This window comes from Globicephala melas, chromosome 6, assembly GCF_963455315.2.
Source record: "Globicephala melas chromosome 6, mGloMel1.2, whole genome shotgun sequence".
Taxonomy (NCBI): Eukaryota; Metazoa; Chordata; class Mammalia; order Artiodactyla; family Delphinidae; genus Globicephala; species Globicephala melas.
Genome location: NC_083319.1, coordinates 103,755,851 through 103,768,417, shown reverse-complemented (window position 1 = coordinate 103,768,417; position 12,567 = coordinate 103,755,851). Strand labels below are relative to the sequence as shown.

The window sequence follows — 12,567 nt, the reverse complement described above, 5'->3', positions numbered from 1 at the left end:
AATAGGTTTCACGGTTATGTCCTGGGAGTGATAACTTGTTAGGAACTATCTCCTTGGGCGGGGAATTATTCTCTCTTTAATCACAGCTGCTTAATCACAGCTTGACAAACATTCTCACTTGCTTCTGGGGCTGCTTCTGCTCAGATCCTCTTGCCAAAAGAGACGCTGCCTCTGTGTCTGAGTACTTGTTGACTTAATTAAGAGCTCTGCTTGTCAGCGAAGGGAGAAGGGAGCCCAAGCACACGGAAAGTAAATTCTTCAAGCAAAACCAGGGAGACTAAAAAGAAGACAGCGGTGGTAAATATGGAGGCATCCGAGGTATGCTCACTTGTTACTCTGATTTCTTTTTACACTACTAGGACTTTTAACCATGAAACTACCTGCACACAGCTCCGGTCGAGCCCGGTTGGAACACTGTTGGCCCCATGCTCCTTGTCTACAAACTGCTGTGGAGCAGGGCTGAGCCCTGGCTGCTGTGGGGTCCGCCGTCTTCAAAACGCAATGGCAGCAACGGCCTCTGGTCCTCCGAAGTTCCTGCAAGATGAGTGTTGTGGGTTTGGGCTGGCGAAAGCCAGCTGGGATTTGAGCAGAGGACACCAGCCCTTGCCAGTGATCCCATCAGCATTACCTCTTTCATACTTCCCCACACCCAAATGTCATGGGGGCTGAGGATGGACCTTGTCTGTTCTGTATAGGAAAATGTCACTTCTTTGCTACTGCAACACGGACTACTGAGTCTCCCGCCTAAAAGGAAGGTCATGACGTTGGAAGGGGGCTGTTGAGGAGGAAGAAGATTCACTGTGGACATTGCTTGGAGCTGTTCGATAATGCGTTGCAGCAACTGATAAACGAGGAACTTCCCTAAAGCTGATGCTTATTCATTTCCAAAGACAAAACAGTTGTCTTTCTAATACTTGTGGCTCAGGAGTTACTACAATACTTGCCCTCCATTTCACAGTCAACGTTGCACGTTATGAGCTGGAAATGATTATTGCGAAACTGTAAGAAATACATACTTAATTAGGTAAAAAAAAAAATCTAAGAGCAAATTAATACTATATTTGGCAGGGAAAAAAGTAATGAAGGCACTGACCTATTAAAAAACCTGAGGGGCTTCCCTGGTGGCACAGTGGTTGAGAGCCCGCCTGCCGATGCAGGGGACACGGGTTCGTGCCCCGGTCCGGGAGGATCCCACATGCCGCGGAGCAGCTGGGCCCGTGAGCCATGGCTGCTGGGCCTGCGCGTCCGGAGCCTGTGCTCTGCAACGGGAGAGGCCACAACGGTGAGAGGCCCGCGTACCGCAAAAATAAAAAACAAAACACAAACAAGCAAAAAAACCCTGAATATAGTAGTTTCATTCCGATGTGATAGAAAAGAAGCTACAGAAAATCCCAACATGAGTTTAATATTTTCTTCTATTTATTTAATATTTCATATGGGTCCAAAGTAGTTTTGCCTATCTCGAGTTATCCCTGTGAGGCAGAAAAAGAAGGAAGGAATTATTATCTTTACCTAGCATGTGAAAAAACAAGGGGAAAGATGACGTGAGGTTTAAGGATTTCTTTGAATATCTTCAAATCCAGCCTCTGACTTCTTTTTCCATGATGCTCTCAATATCCCCAAGGTCCACTGCGTTTCTCGAGACTCTGACATTCACATTTCACTCACTCACCTCTTGAACCGTATTTTCAGCTCTATTTGTACCTTCTCTCCTGCTGTATCTCGGCCAGCGGCTGGGCTGATCAAGATTGTTCTAGGGGCTGAGTGCATATCTGTCTAGGGTTCTCTCACTGACTAAAAGACAAGCAGATGTAATCTGTTTCTCCCTAGATAGGCAGCAAGAGCTAAGGAAATAAGCAAGGTGGGGGGCTCTTGGGTTGCTCATCGGGGTGACATGTAAGGCAAAGCCAGCAGTGATTGACACCTTAAGGACTTCAGGAAAGGTCCCAGAGAGTTTCGGGAATGTTTGTTTTACAGTGAGCCTGAGAACTGTATACACCCCGATCATCACCATCAACAAGCTGTTCACTTCTTCTCTTGCACCAGGCGCTGCACTTGGCACAAAAAAATACAGAAAGGCACAGACAGTCCCCAGCTTATGATCTGGGTGTGTTCCAAGCTCATCTGTTGCATTTTTCCAAGAGGCATTGTTCTAAACGGGGACAGGGAAGCATGTTCCCAGATGAACGAAAAAATAAAAATCTATTTAACGTCCACCAGGGATTGGTCAACTTTTTCTGCAAATGGCTAGATAGTAGATATTTTAGGCAGTGTTGGCCATACGGTCTATTACACACTCTTCTTTCTTTGAATTTTTTTTTTTTTTTGGACAACCCTCTAGAAATGTAGAAACCATTCTTAGTTCACAGGCTATACCAAAAAATAGGCCATGGGCCACAATTTACCATCCTTGATCTCTGCTATTACTAGTTAACAGTGTAGTACAAATAATGCTAAGCAGTGGATTTAGGTGTTCAACATACAAGCTTTTTTTTTTTTTAATATTCCATTGCCACATCTGCACTTGACTACATTAACATTCCCGAACTGTATGAGTTGTTAGGTCAAGTGACAAGTTCACGTTCAGGGCTGGCTCCTGCCGCATATGACCTGCCCACCGAAAAGATAACTTTAGTACGTCGTGATTTTCGATCCCCCCTCCCACTGCTGTATTCTGCAGAACAAGCAAGTCAGCAGAAGCCCAGGGGGCATCCACGGGGGTCTTGCAGCCCTTCCCCTCATTGGCAAAATGCCCCAGCACAATCTGGCCAACTTTGACAGAAGCAACAGCCAATCAGAGCCATCTGACCAAGGTCGACGTGAAATCCCTCCCAGCCCCATGGAGCCTGCTGAAGGGAGGTCCCCAGAGGCTTTAGGGGCCACACTTGGCTCCTTGGGAAGGCCTTCTCACCGCAGCACAGGCACCCGGGCATCTGAGGGTCTGCCCTGGAGCTCATGAGGACCTGGGGTCCAGAGGAGGTGCCGGACGGGAGGACAGCAGCCAAAAGACCGGTGCTAGTTACTAGCAGGCACTCTCCTCTGCCGCCTTCTCTTGTTCTTCTCTTCCTTTTTGTTTAAGTCTGAAACGACCTAACTAGCCTCGAAATGGCGTTACTATGGGGAACATATTTAGACCTCCCCTGGGATGACGGAGCCATATTTCTCTGAGCTGGCCGCTTTGTGGGCGGGGCTTCCTTCCCGGCCCCTCCCAGTTCTGATGGGCAGTCAAGCGAGGAAGGCTGTCCCAGCTGGGAACAACGTTTGCCGTTCCCTTGGCCCAGGACCGGGTGTGCACGGGGCTGAGAGATGAGACTCCGCTGGGGTGGGGCATGGGATGGGGGGAGGGGCAGACCTGATCGGGAAGGACCTGGGAGTGTCGAGACCAGTCAGTAATAACACCACTGCCCGTCGTGGGCACAGAAGGGAAGGCTCTGGGGCAGGCGCTGTGTGGCAGCTTCCCTTCCCTCCTCCCGGCCCTGTCTGTCTTCACCATCTCCTTCCCTTCCTTCCCGTCTCCTTTCTCATCCCTTCCTCTCTCTCCATCCTTCCGCCCTCCCTCTCTTGCCAAGCTTACAAGCAGTGGTGATGCTGGGGTAGGTGCCCTTGCTCCACAGGGGGCCAGTTCCCACGGGGTTCAGTGCTGACAGCTTGGGGCTTCCCTCAGCTGCTCTGTCCCCTCCCACGGCAGGTCCGTGCCCTCAAGTGAGTCCAGGGCAAGAGACACTCCTCCACTGCCCCCCTCCCCCGCCCACCGCCGGTTCAGAGTGCAGGTGAGGCCTCCACAAGGACCCTTACCCTCTACCCGGATTGCTGTCTTTGTCTTCTTATACTGTTAGTTCCAAATGAAGGCTACAAACACCACGTGCAGTCACATCACAGAAGAGAGTCAGGAGTGGTATCTATTACCTCCCCCAAGATGTGCGTGTCTCCTTTTACCAACTGCCACCTCTCACTCTCAGACACTTCGGAAGTCTTTAGGGACCCTGCAAAGTCCCCTTCTCTTTCTCTTCTTCAACTTCGTCTCTTGCCTTTGTTGTTGCTGCTGTTTTTCCTTTCACTTCCCTCTCAGGTGTGCCTCAGGGCTTCTGAGGCCTTGATTAATCTTGTAAACTTGGTTTCATGTTAGCTTGAAGCAACGATTATTCCCCCAGAAGAAATACTGTAGGCAAAACTCAACTGGGTGCAAGGTGGTCCTTCTCTTCTGGTGCTGCTGTGCCCCGTCTCTATCCCACCAGCCCATTTGCTCCTGGACCTTGTTCCTGGACTCCTCCTATTCTTTCATCATATCCTTGCACCGGGAGACTTTTCTACTGCAAGCAAAGGGTCCTCTCCTACCAAACGTGCTCCTGCTTTTGCTGAGGCAGGTCCTAGCATTTGTAATCCCTCCGTCTGCTCAGACCATCATAACAAAGTACCACACACTGAGTGGCTTAAACAGCATTAGTCTATTCTCTCACAGTCTACAGGCTGGAAGTCAAAGATCAAAGTGTCGGCAGGGTTCGTTCTTCTGAGGCCCCTCTCCTTGACTTACAGACAGCCACCTTCTCCCTGTGTCTGCACACGGCCTTCCCTCTGTGTGTCTGTGCCCTAATCTCCTCTCTTTAGAAGGACACCAGTCCTGTTGGATCAGAGCCCACGCCAATGACCTCATTTGACTGCAGTTACCTCTTTAAAGACCCTGTCTCCAAATACAGTCACATTCTGCAGTACTAGGAGTAGGATTTCAACATACAAAATTTAGGGGGGCCGCAATTCAGCCCGTAACACTCCCCTTCCCTCTGTCTTCTTTCTGTCCATAAAAATTCTTCCCCAGTTCTTTTCCCAAATCAGAAGTTCAAATGCAGCCCTTCCTGATCACCCTCTCCAAGTTCCTACAGCAATTGTCTATAAAATATATTTAACTACTTGTGCACTTTATTGTGACCTTTCTGTTGCTTTTTAAAATCTGTAACTTTTTTCACTTTAAAACGTACTTTACACTCTACCTATATAGGTTTCGTCTTCTCAACTAGATGAAGACTCTTGGAGGACAGGAAGTGTCATATGGCTTCATATTCCCACAGCAGTCCTCAGCATCTGGGTGGTCATCTCTGAGAACTGGGATCCCCTCATAAGGAGGCAAGGAGAAAGCAAGGGACCACTAATTCAAGCACTAGTTACAGGTATCTTGGGAACACCAGATGCTCCACCAGGAAGGTTCGGGTAATAGCTGATGACAAGAGGCTTCTGGTTCTAATCAGGGTTCAGAACCCAGCAGTGGGCAATCCCAGGCTAGTGACTGTCTCCAGACCCACAGGCACGGAATCCCTCCCCAGAGCCATCAATGAACGGGACAGACTCTAGACCCCGAGAGAAGGTGAGACAGAGCAAGATGGGATCAAGAACCAAAGCCAGGGAATTTGCTGGTGATCCAGTGGTTAGGACTCTGTGCTTTCACTGCCAAGGGCACAGGTTCGATCCCTGGTCAGGGAATTCAGACCCCACATGCCTTGTGGCCAAAAAAAAAAAAAGAACCGAAGGCAGAACCCAGTCCTGGGAGTTGGGTCACTGAGGAGCACGTGGGAGGCTGTGATCACCACGGGGCCCCCATCCCAGCAGTGGGTGAGTGCTATTTCAATGACGCCTGCCCTGCATCAGGGTTAGCTTGGAAAATGGGTGCCAACCAGCCTCCAGTTAGTTTTTACTCTGCTTTGTCTCACAGCCTAAGAGTCGAGGAAAGGAAAGTACACTGACCTGACTGGATATGAGGATGTAGACAGCCATTGCCTGCTCAGAGGCCTTTTCATTCAGACCTTCTGAAGACCACCTCCCACTCTCACTGCCCACACCCTTAGTGACTGTAGTGGTACAATCTCAGCTGCTGTAGTCCTGCGTCTTGGGTCCCGCTGCCCATTCAGTGTGGCATTACAGTACCTTGGCCTGGTCCCATTTCTGTTTCATCAACCCCCCCCCAAGCCCCTCACTGTAGACAAATTTATTACCTACGTGGTGCTTCCCTGACAGCCCTAGAGAGATGCCTTCTCTTCTGCCTGGATTTTGCTGAGAAGCACGAGCATTTAACCTCATTTGGAAGAATCAGCGAAGCATCTGTTGTCATGCTTTCTGGATGAAGGACAATGCCACTTCGGTTCCCGTCCCCCATCTCCTCCCCAGAGACTCTCATATTGGAAGTGTGCCTGGTTCCACAGTATCTATCACAAGGGAACACGGTTTTGTCTAGAGTAATGTGGTGTACCAGCTTCAATCCAATCTAGAAATTACAGGAGGAAAAATCACATGAAAAGGCGGGTCCTACAAAAGCATTAAGTGTATTTAAGCCAAACCATCCAAAAATAGGTTTGAATGTGTGTCGCGGTGGCTTATTGATGTATCCAGTAAAAACTGTCTTTTCCTCCCCACTCTGGTGCCCATGCCTTTTGCTAAACCCAGCCTTACCTTAATAGTGAGAAGATTTTAGCTCTGCAGCTTGGCTAATTGAAGTCTCAAGGGTGGGAAGGCCCTGGGGGTATTAATCAAAAGCTGAGCATCGGTATAAATGCATCTTAGCTCCAGCGTCCTCCCCACCCAGGCCCCGTGTCATAGCAGAGGTGACAGTGGTTGTAAAGAGCTGGGAAAGAGGGAGCACTGCTGACTGGGTAGATGAATGAGCAGATTTAATAAAAAATAAGGATGCTCAAATTCAATCTGATAAGTAGGAAGGCTGTTAAAAAGTAGGCTGATGAAGTATTTTTAAGAGCAAAACAAGCAAGGATTACAAATATTTACATAACAAGTTATTGCGAGTTTTCTACATACTTTCATAACGGAGTTAAACATTTAGTAGGGAGTCACTGAAGAAAACAGTGGGGTCCCCTTCTTGTCTCCATTCCTAAGAGCTCCCCTGACCCTCTGCCTCTTTATTCCAAACGTCGCGTACAACCTTGATCCCTAAACTTCAGCACACGAGAGCTGCCATCCTGCAACAGAAATTTTGCTTCAGCTTGTAAAGCCTGAGTCAAAACACATGCTTTCTTCATCAGATGTGGAGGGAAGAAAATAGCTACTTTTGTCTCTGGGGTATTACAAGCCATAAGCAATCCATTCTCCAGTATTACCACACCTACTTAACCCAATATTGCAGACAATGAAACGAGTCTGCTCCATACAAGGCACTGTGATGGATTATGTAGAGATAAATTCTGAAGAGTAAAAATTACATTTTTCCAGCATCTGCTATGTGTCAAGCCCTCTGCACGTGTTTGATATGGTAAGATACAAATTTTTACAGTCGCGTTACCAAATAAATATTTTCACAGGGAACCACCACAGTGATATGGGTGTGAGAAGAATAAAAACAGTAAAATCATAAGGGAGTTCAGGAAAAAGAGAGAGACTGGAAAAAGTTGAGCTCTCTGTGCACCTTTTTCTGGGGTTCACCTGTGCGGGCGGGCACCCAGTTTGTTGAACCCTTGGCCTGATTTTACCCCATAGCTCATCATAGGAGGGGAACTGGTGGATTCCGTAAGCAGGGGCCTGGGAGCCACAAGGCCTGGGCTTAATTTCAAGCCCCAACTCTGCACCTAACTGAGTGACCCTGGACAAGTCATGTGACCTCTCTTGGCCCCTCGGTCTTCCTCATCTGTGAAATGGGTAAGCAAATGAAATGGTGGAGGTGAAAACACCTCCTGTGCTGATAAAACGTATGAAATCACAGTAGGCCCCCGATAAATGCTAGGTCTCTTTCCCTGTCATTTGCCCTCACAAGTGCTATATAAATAAAACATTATTATAAATTAGATCACCTTTACGGTATCTTAAAGCACTGAAAACTCCACATGCAGGAAAAGATGGAATAAGTCTTTCCATTTCCTTTGTTCTTCATCCTAGTTCAGGTTGGTCCTTTCTAGGTGTTGGTCATCACCAGTTCAAGACACTAGTGACTCTTTCACTAGAAAGGAAGTCACAGAATAGGTGTTTTACCATTGCCCTGGGTGCCGTCATTCCCACAGTTAGTGTGCTGGCCACCAAAATCCAAGTTTCAGTTACAGAATTCTCCACACCCCCATCCCTGACACCTTTCACGATCCTATTTTCTTCTGGTTGGAAATATCCCCACCAGAACATTTTGTTTTAAATTTTAAAAGTCAGACTCACTGTGCTACTTTGAGGCTTTCCACCCAGCTTTCAAATTACAGACGACCCAGAACAAGAGCACCCAGTGCTGGTGTTTATAATCCTTCTCACACTGACGACTTACTTGGCAAATAGGAAGTATTTTGCTATCATCATTGTTCTGTGAAAGACAGTCTATAGGATGCAGTCATTACATAAAAGATGTGTATGTGTCTACATAACCAATGTTACAAGAAAGAGAAGTAATTTTGACCCGTGGAAGACAGCAGAGCAATTGAAGCAAAGCTTGGGTCTAAAATCGTCTCAGGAAATAGGGCCGGACACCACCTGGGCTGGGGAACTGTCAGAAGTAAGTGTTTACAAGACAAAATAGCAAATTCCAGTCATGACCCGCGGGCAGTTTAGATTTCAGCCGGAATTAAAACCCACATCATGGGAGCACCAACTCATAGTCTTAGCTCTAATTTCAAGTTCTGCTCGTGACAGGCTCGGCATTTCCGTGGACCCCTTTAAATGATCTCCAGGACCCTTCTGGGTAAGTGGCTTGATAGGAGAGTCCATGCTGCAAGCTCAGCTCACCACGACTCAGTCTGCCCAGGGCAGTCAGCTGGACTCAAAAGGCGGTGTTTGGCCGAGGAGCTGCCACCGTCTCCCTGCCAAATGGCCTCTCGTGACTCAGAATCTCAAACTTGTTTTAAACAGAGGGGAAAAGTCACTTTCAGGGATGAGGTTCTTGGCCCAACTCTGCTTCGTAGAAACACAGTCTATGTCTATATCGGTGTTCTGGGTTTTTGAAGCAGCTGTGGATTTGTGGCAGGGGTGAGTGGATTGGTGTTGGCCCAAATTAAGAGTTTTCTATCCTTTCAGCGCTGGGAGATGGAAAACAGAGCATCACCTCATAGGAAGCAGAATGCAACGGGGCTGCGAACAGGGAAATAAGCGTGGGCTTCGATTTACAAAGAACCAAAGTCTGAACTTGTACAAATGAAGACATGGGTTTGGAGTAAGAATTCTTACTCTGCAGGAGGATAAAATTTTCATCAGTTTGATGCATAACTTTAGTATATTGAGTATTAATATAATTCATTAAAGGTTAATCTGCCTTGTTTTTTGAGGGGTCATACATCCATTACATGAAGCCAGCGTCACGTTCATGAGTGTGGTCCTTACCACCCATTGAAGGCGAGGGTGGGTCTCCATCCCAACCACCTTTCCTGCTAGCCGCTGTCTTCTGAATCCACCTAGGAGCTTGTACGTCTTCCCTGCCACGTGGATCTCCTTCTTTATCCAACATTTATCTGACTAAGGCACAAACCTTGCAGATTACTCTTGTCAGTGCTGGGACAACAGTGATTTAGGAAATGACTTTGAATGTAAAGAGAATGAAGAACACAGATTTGAGGAACAAGAGCTCAGCGTTTTGAGAGTCAGCTTAGTACAACTCCCCCTGTTCTGTTCTGAAAAGGTAAACACTGAAGTTCCTTTTGTGTCCCTCAAATTCTAGCACATCGATAAGTAGAAGTCATACTGCAAAACAAAATCACCTTCCTGCAAAGGAAGCTGCCTTTGCACATGCAGCTCCTTCCCTCATGTATCTGTTCTGTAATATCCGGTGAGGCACCTGTGGTCTGTGGAGAGTCCAGGCAAATCAGTGAGAGCAGACAGTGGTAAGCGCTAGAGCACGAGCATTCACGGGGTACCCTGGGAGTTTGGTAGAAGCCTTCTCAAAAACAGTGACCTCTTGGTGGGATCCTGGAGGACAAAGTGGGATTGGGAACAGCGAGAGTTGTTCCAAGCAAGGAAGGGATGCACCCGTGCAAAAGCCGAGGGGCTGTGATCCCCAGGCACGTGCTGGGCTGCCTCTTCCTCCAGTGGGCCAGGGCGAGTGGAAGTCAGCCTTGCTTATCGTGGCGGCCAAATCCCCAGCCCTCACGTCCTCTGCAGGCAAACCACGCTGGCTGTTCTTCTCACTCTTCTTTTAAGCCAAGGAAGAACCAAGGACAAGCCAATAAATCATGAGTCTGGGGCCTTTCATACCAGAGCTCCTGCGTTTGGCGTGGCTGAAGGACCTTATTTTCTCAGTCTTCTGATTATCTTAGGTCTCAAGGCTTAGCGCAGCATTACAGGGGGATGGCTAAACAGAAGAAAACAAGTCTAGTTCTCGTCGTGCAAATAAACATTTGCTTGAACATGAAGTAGCTAATCCGTTAGAATAACCAAACACTTTGTTAGTCTTAACGAGCAAACCTTAGATGATGCAATTAATGTTTTTAAAAAGGGAGGAATTGTTTTTAGCAAGAAAATGGCCATGCAATACGTTTTCAAAGAAAGAGTTTTTCCTACCAAAAAAATGCAGAAAATAATTGGATCACTACAGTACCCCCGGAGGCTGCCTTTCCCACTGTCCATCAGTGAAGGGTGGGTATCTTATGCTGGCTGTATCAGGGCACGTTATTATTGAAGGGTGCCTAGGGTTTTATTCCACACCCAGTGCAGCAGAGGTGTTGGGAGAAACTGAAACGGAAATGAAGGGCTTGGAGCTGCACTTTTACAATCAAGCAGCCATGAGGAGGGACTTGACTTTCTGGGACTAAGGAAAACAAATCTGGAGGTTCCTTCTGTCTATGAAAATAAATCTGAGTTTTAGTAAATAAAGCTGATGCCATTTAAGCATGAACCCCAGGACATTCCCGGCTTACTGCAGCTTTATGGCTTGTCGCCTCATTAGATCTGTTCAAAACACAAACTCGGCATTTCCACATCGCCAGGGAAGCAAGTGTGAGCGGACGGGCTGAGTGGAGCTGCTATGGTTTTCCTATAACCCCTACTATTGCCGTGACAAATAAGATCCCCACGGGGTGTGAGTTCCACTACGCGCTGCTCGCGTACACGTCCATCTTCTCCAGGTTTGCTATGTGGTCGGTTGAGTTGATCTCACCGACCTTTCCCGCCATGTAACAAAGTTTGTCTGAATCATGCTGGGAGTTCGGTCTGTGCTCTGTGCTACAGGAGGGACGATTCTCTCTGATGTCAGATAAACATGCTCACGTGTGTGAATTGTTATACTTGAATTCGTTGCGCCATTGTGTGTGGATGCATGTGTATGACTCCCAGGCTGACGACAACGGCTTCTAAAGCATTTAATTCCTTTTAAATGGATTCAGTATCCATAGAATGTGCTGTTTAAGTGTTTCTGCATTTTCTACATGAAATTTTTACAGATCCATTTGTTTCTGATGTGATGTGGTGAACAATCATGTTGCTACTTTTTTTTTAAGAAAACAAAAGTGTATATAAAGCAGATGAATAAATTATTGAAAAAATTGACTTTATGAATCATGTAACCCACTCTTCAAAAGGAATTTATTTTATTTGTTTAATAAAGTGTTCAAATTATAAGCATTTATACTATCCTTCTAAATATGGATGCCATAATGTTTAAATTGTGTTGTTCAATATCTATGTATATTCTCTAATAAAATATTTTAAACCTCTTTCTTTATACACACAGTGCCCTAGTTCTTCAATCATAAGGCATTGTTAATATGTCTGTTGAGAACTGGAGTGGATAACTCTTAAGAAGGAGAGTTGATGCCTTTGGTCAGCTATATAGGGTAGATCGTACATCAGATATGCAAGTTGGCAGTATTCAAGGCACAGACAAAAGCTGAAATATAACTGCATCATCAGGTTTAGAGGAAGGGGAAGTTGATACTGAAGCCAGACACACAAAAATGTTGAGTGTGTTCAAGGATAGACGTGCTAAGTAACCCAAAGCCAAGGCAATAGGTGAGGGGGGGCTAGTGGTCAGAGAAGATCTTGGGAAGCACAGTTCAAGGAGAGTTCTTTGATGGAGATTCTTGTCTGACCATGGTCTCCGAACCTGGAAGCCCCAAGACAACACTTTAGCTCCATTCCCTCAATGGGACTCCTTGGCAACATGATGTCATCATTGGGGACAGGAATTCTGGAGTCAAATTGTCCCGGGCTCCAAATTCCCTCAACCTCTTGCCACCTATATGATCTGAAGCCAGTTATTCCACATCTCTAAATCTTAGTTTCCTGTTCTAAAAAATGGGGACGCTTACTGTACATCGCTCAGAGGGTTGCTGGGATAATAGAATAAAACAAAGCATATACAATGCTTAGAAAAATGCCTGACATCTAGTTAGCACTCAGCAATTATAGGCTGTTCCTTTTCTCATTGATCTTGATGTTTTTGTTGTGGCCATTGTTTTTGGCTGCCCACAGAGATGAGCATTGCCTTCCTGGTGATAAGAGACCATTATGTTTTTTACCCAAAGTCCTTAGCATCTCAGTCAAATGACAGTACCACATCCCCTATACATGCTGACTCGGGTTTTGCCAAATGATGTCATGTCTTAGGGATGATCTGCTGGTCACAATCCAGCTTCACTCCCTGGGGTCCCACAGAGGGTGTGGAGTGCAGGGCAG

General features: G+C 46.7%; 1 protein-coding gene across 2 annotated transcripts in view; it reads left to right on the top strand.

Moving 5' to 3' along the window:
• Window positions 1-11,596, top strand: part of ADRA1A (adrenoceptor alpha 1A) — a 99,082-nt gene extending 87,486 nt beyond the window's left edge. For both annotated transcript variants that reach the window (XM_060301274.1, XM_060301271.1), the window contains one exon: window positions 8,980-11,596. In XM_060301274.1, the coding sequence (XP_060157257.1) occupies window positions 8,980-9,014 (35 nt within the window). In that variant the 3' untranslated portion in view covers window positions 9,015-11,596. The remainder of the gene's footprint in view (window positions 1-8,979) is intronic.
• The last annotated feature ends 971 nt before the right edge of the window (window positions 11,597-12,567 follow it).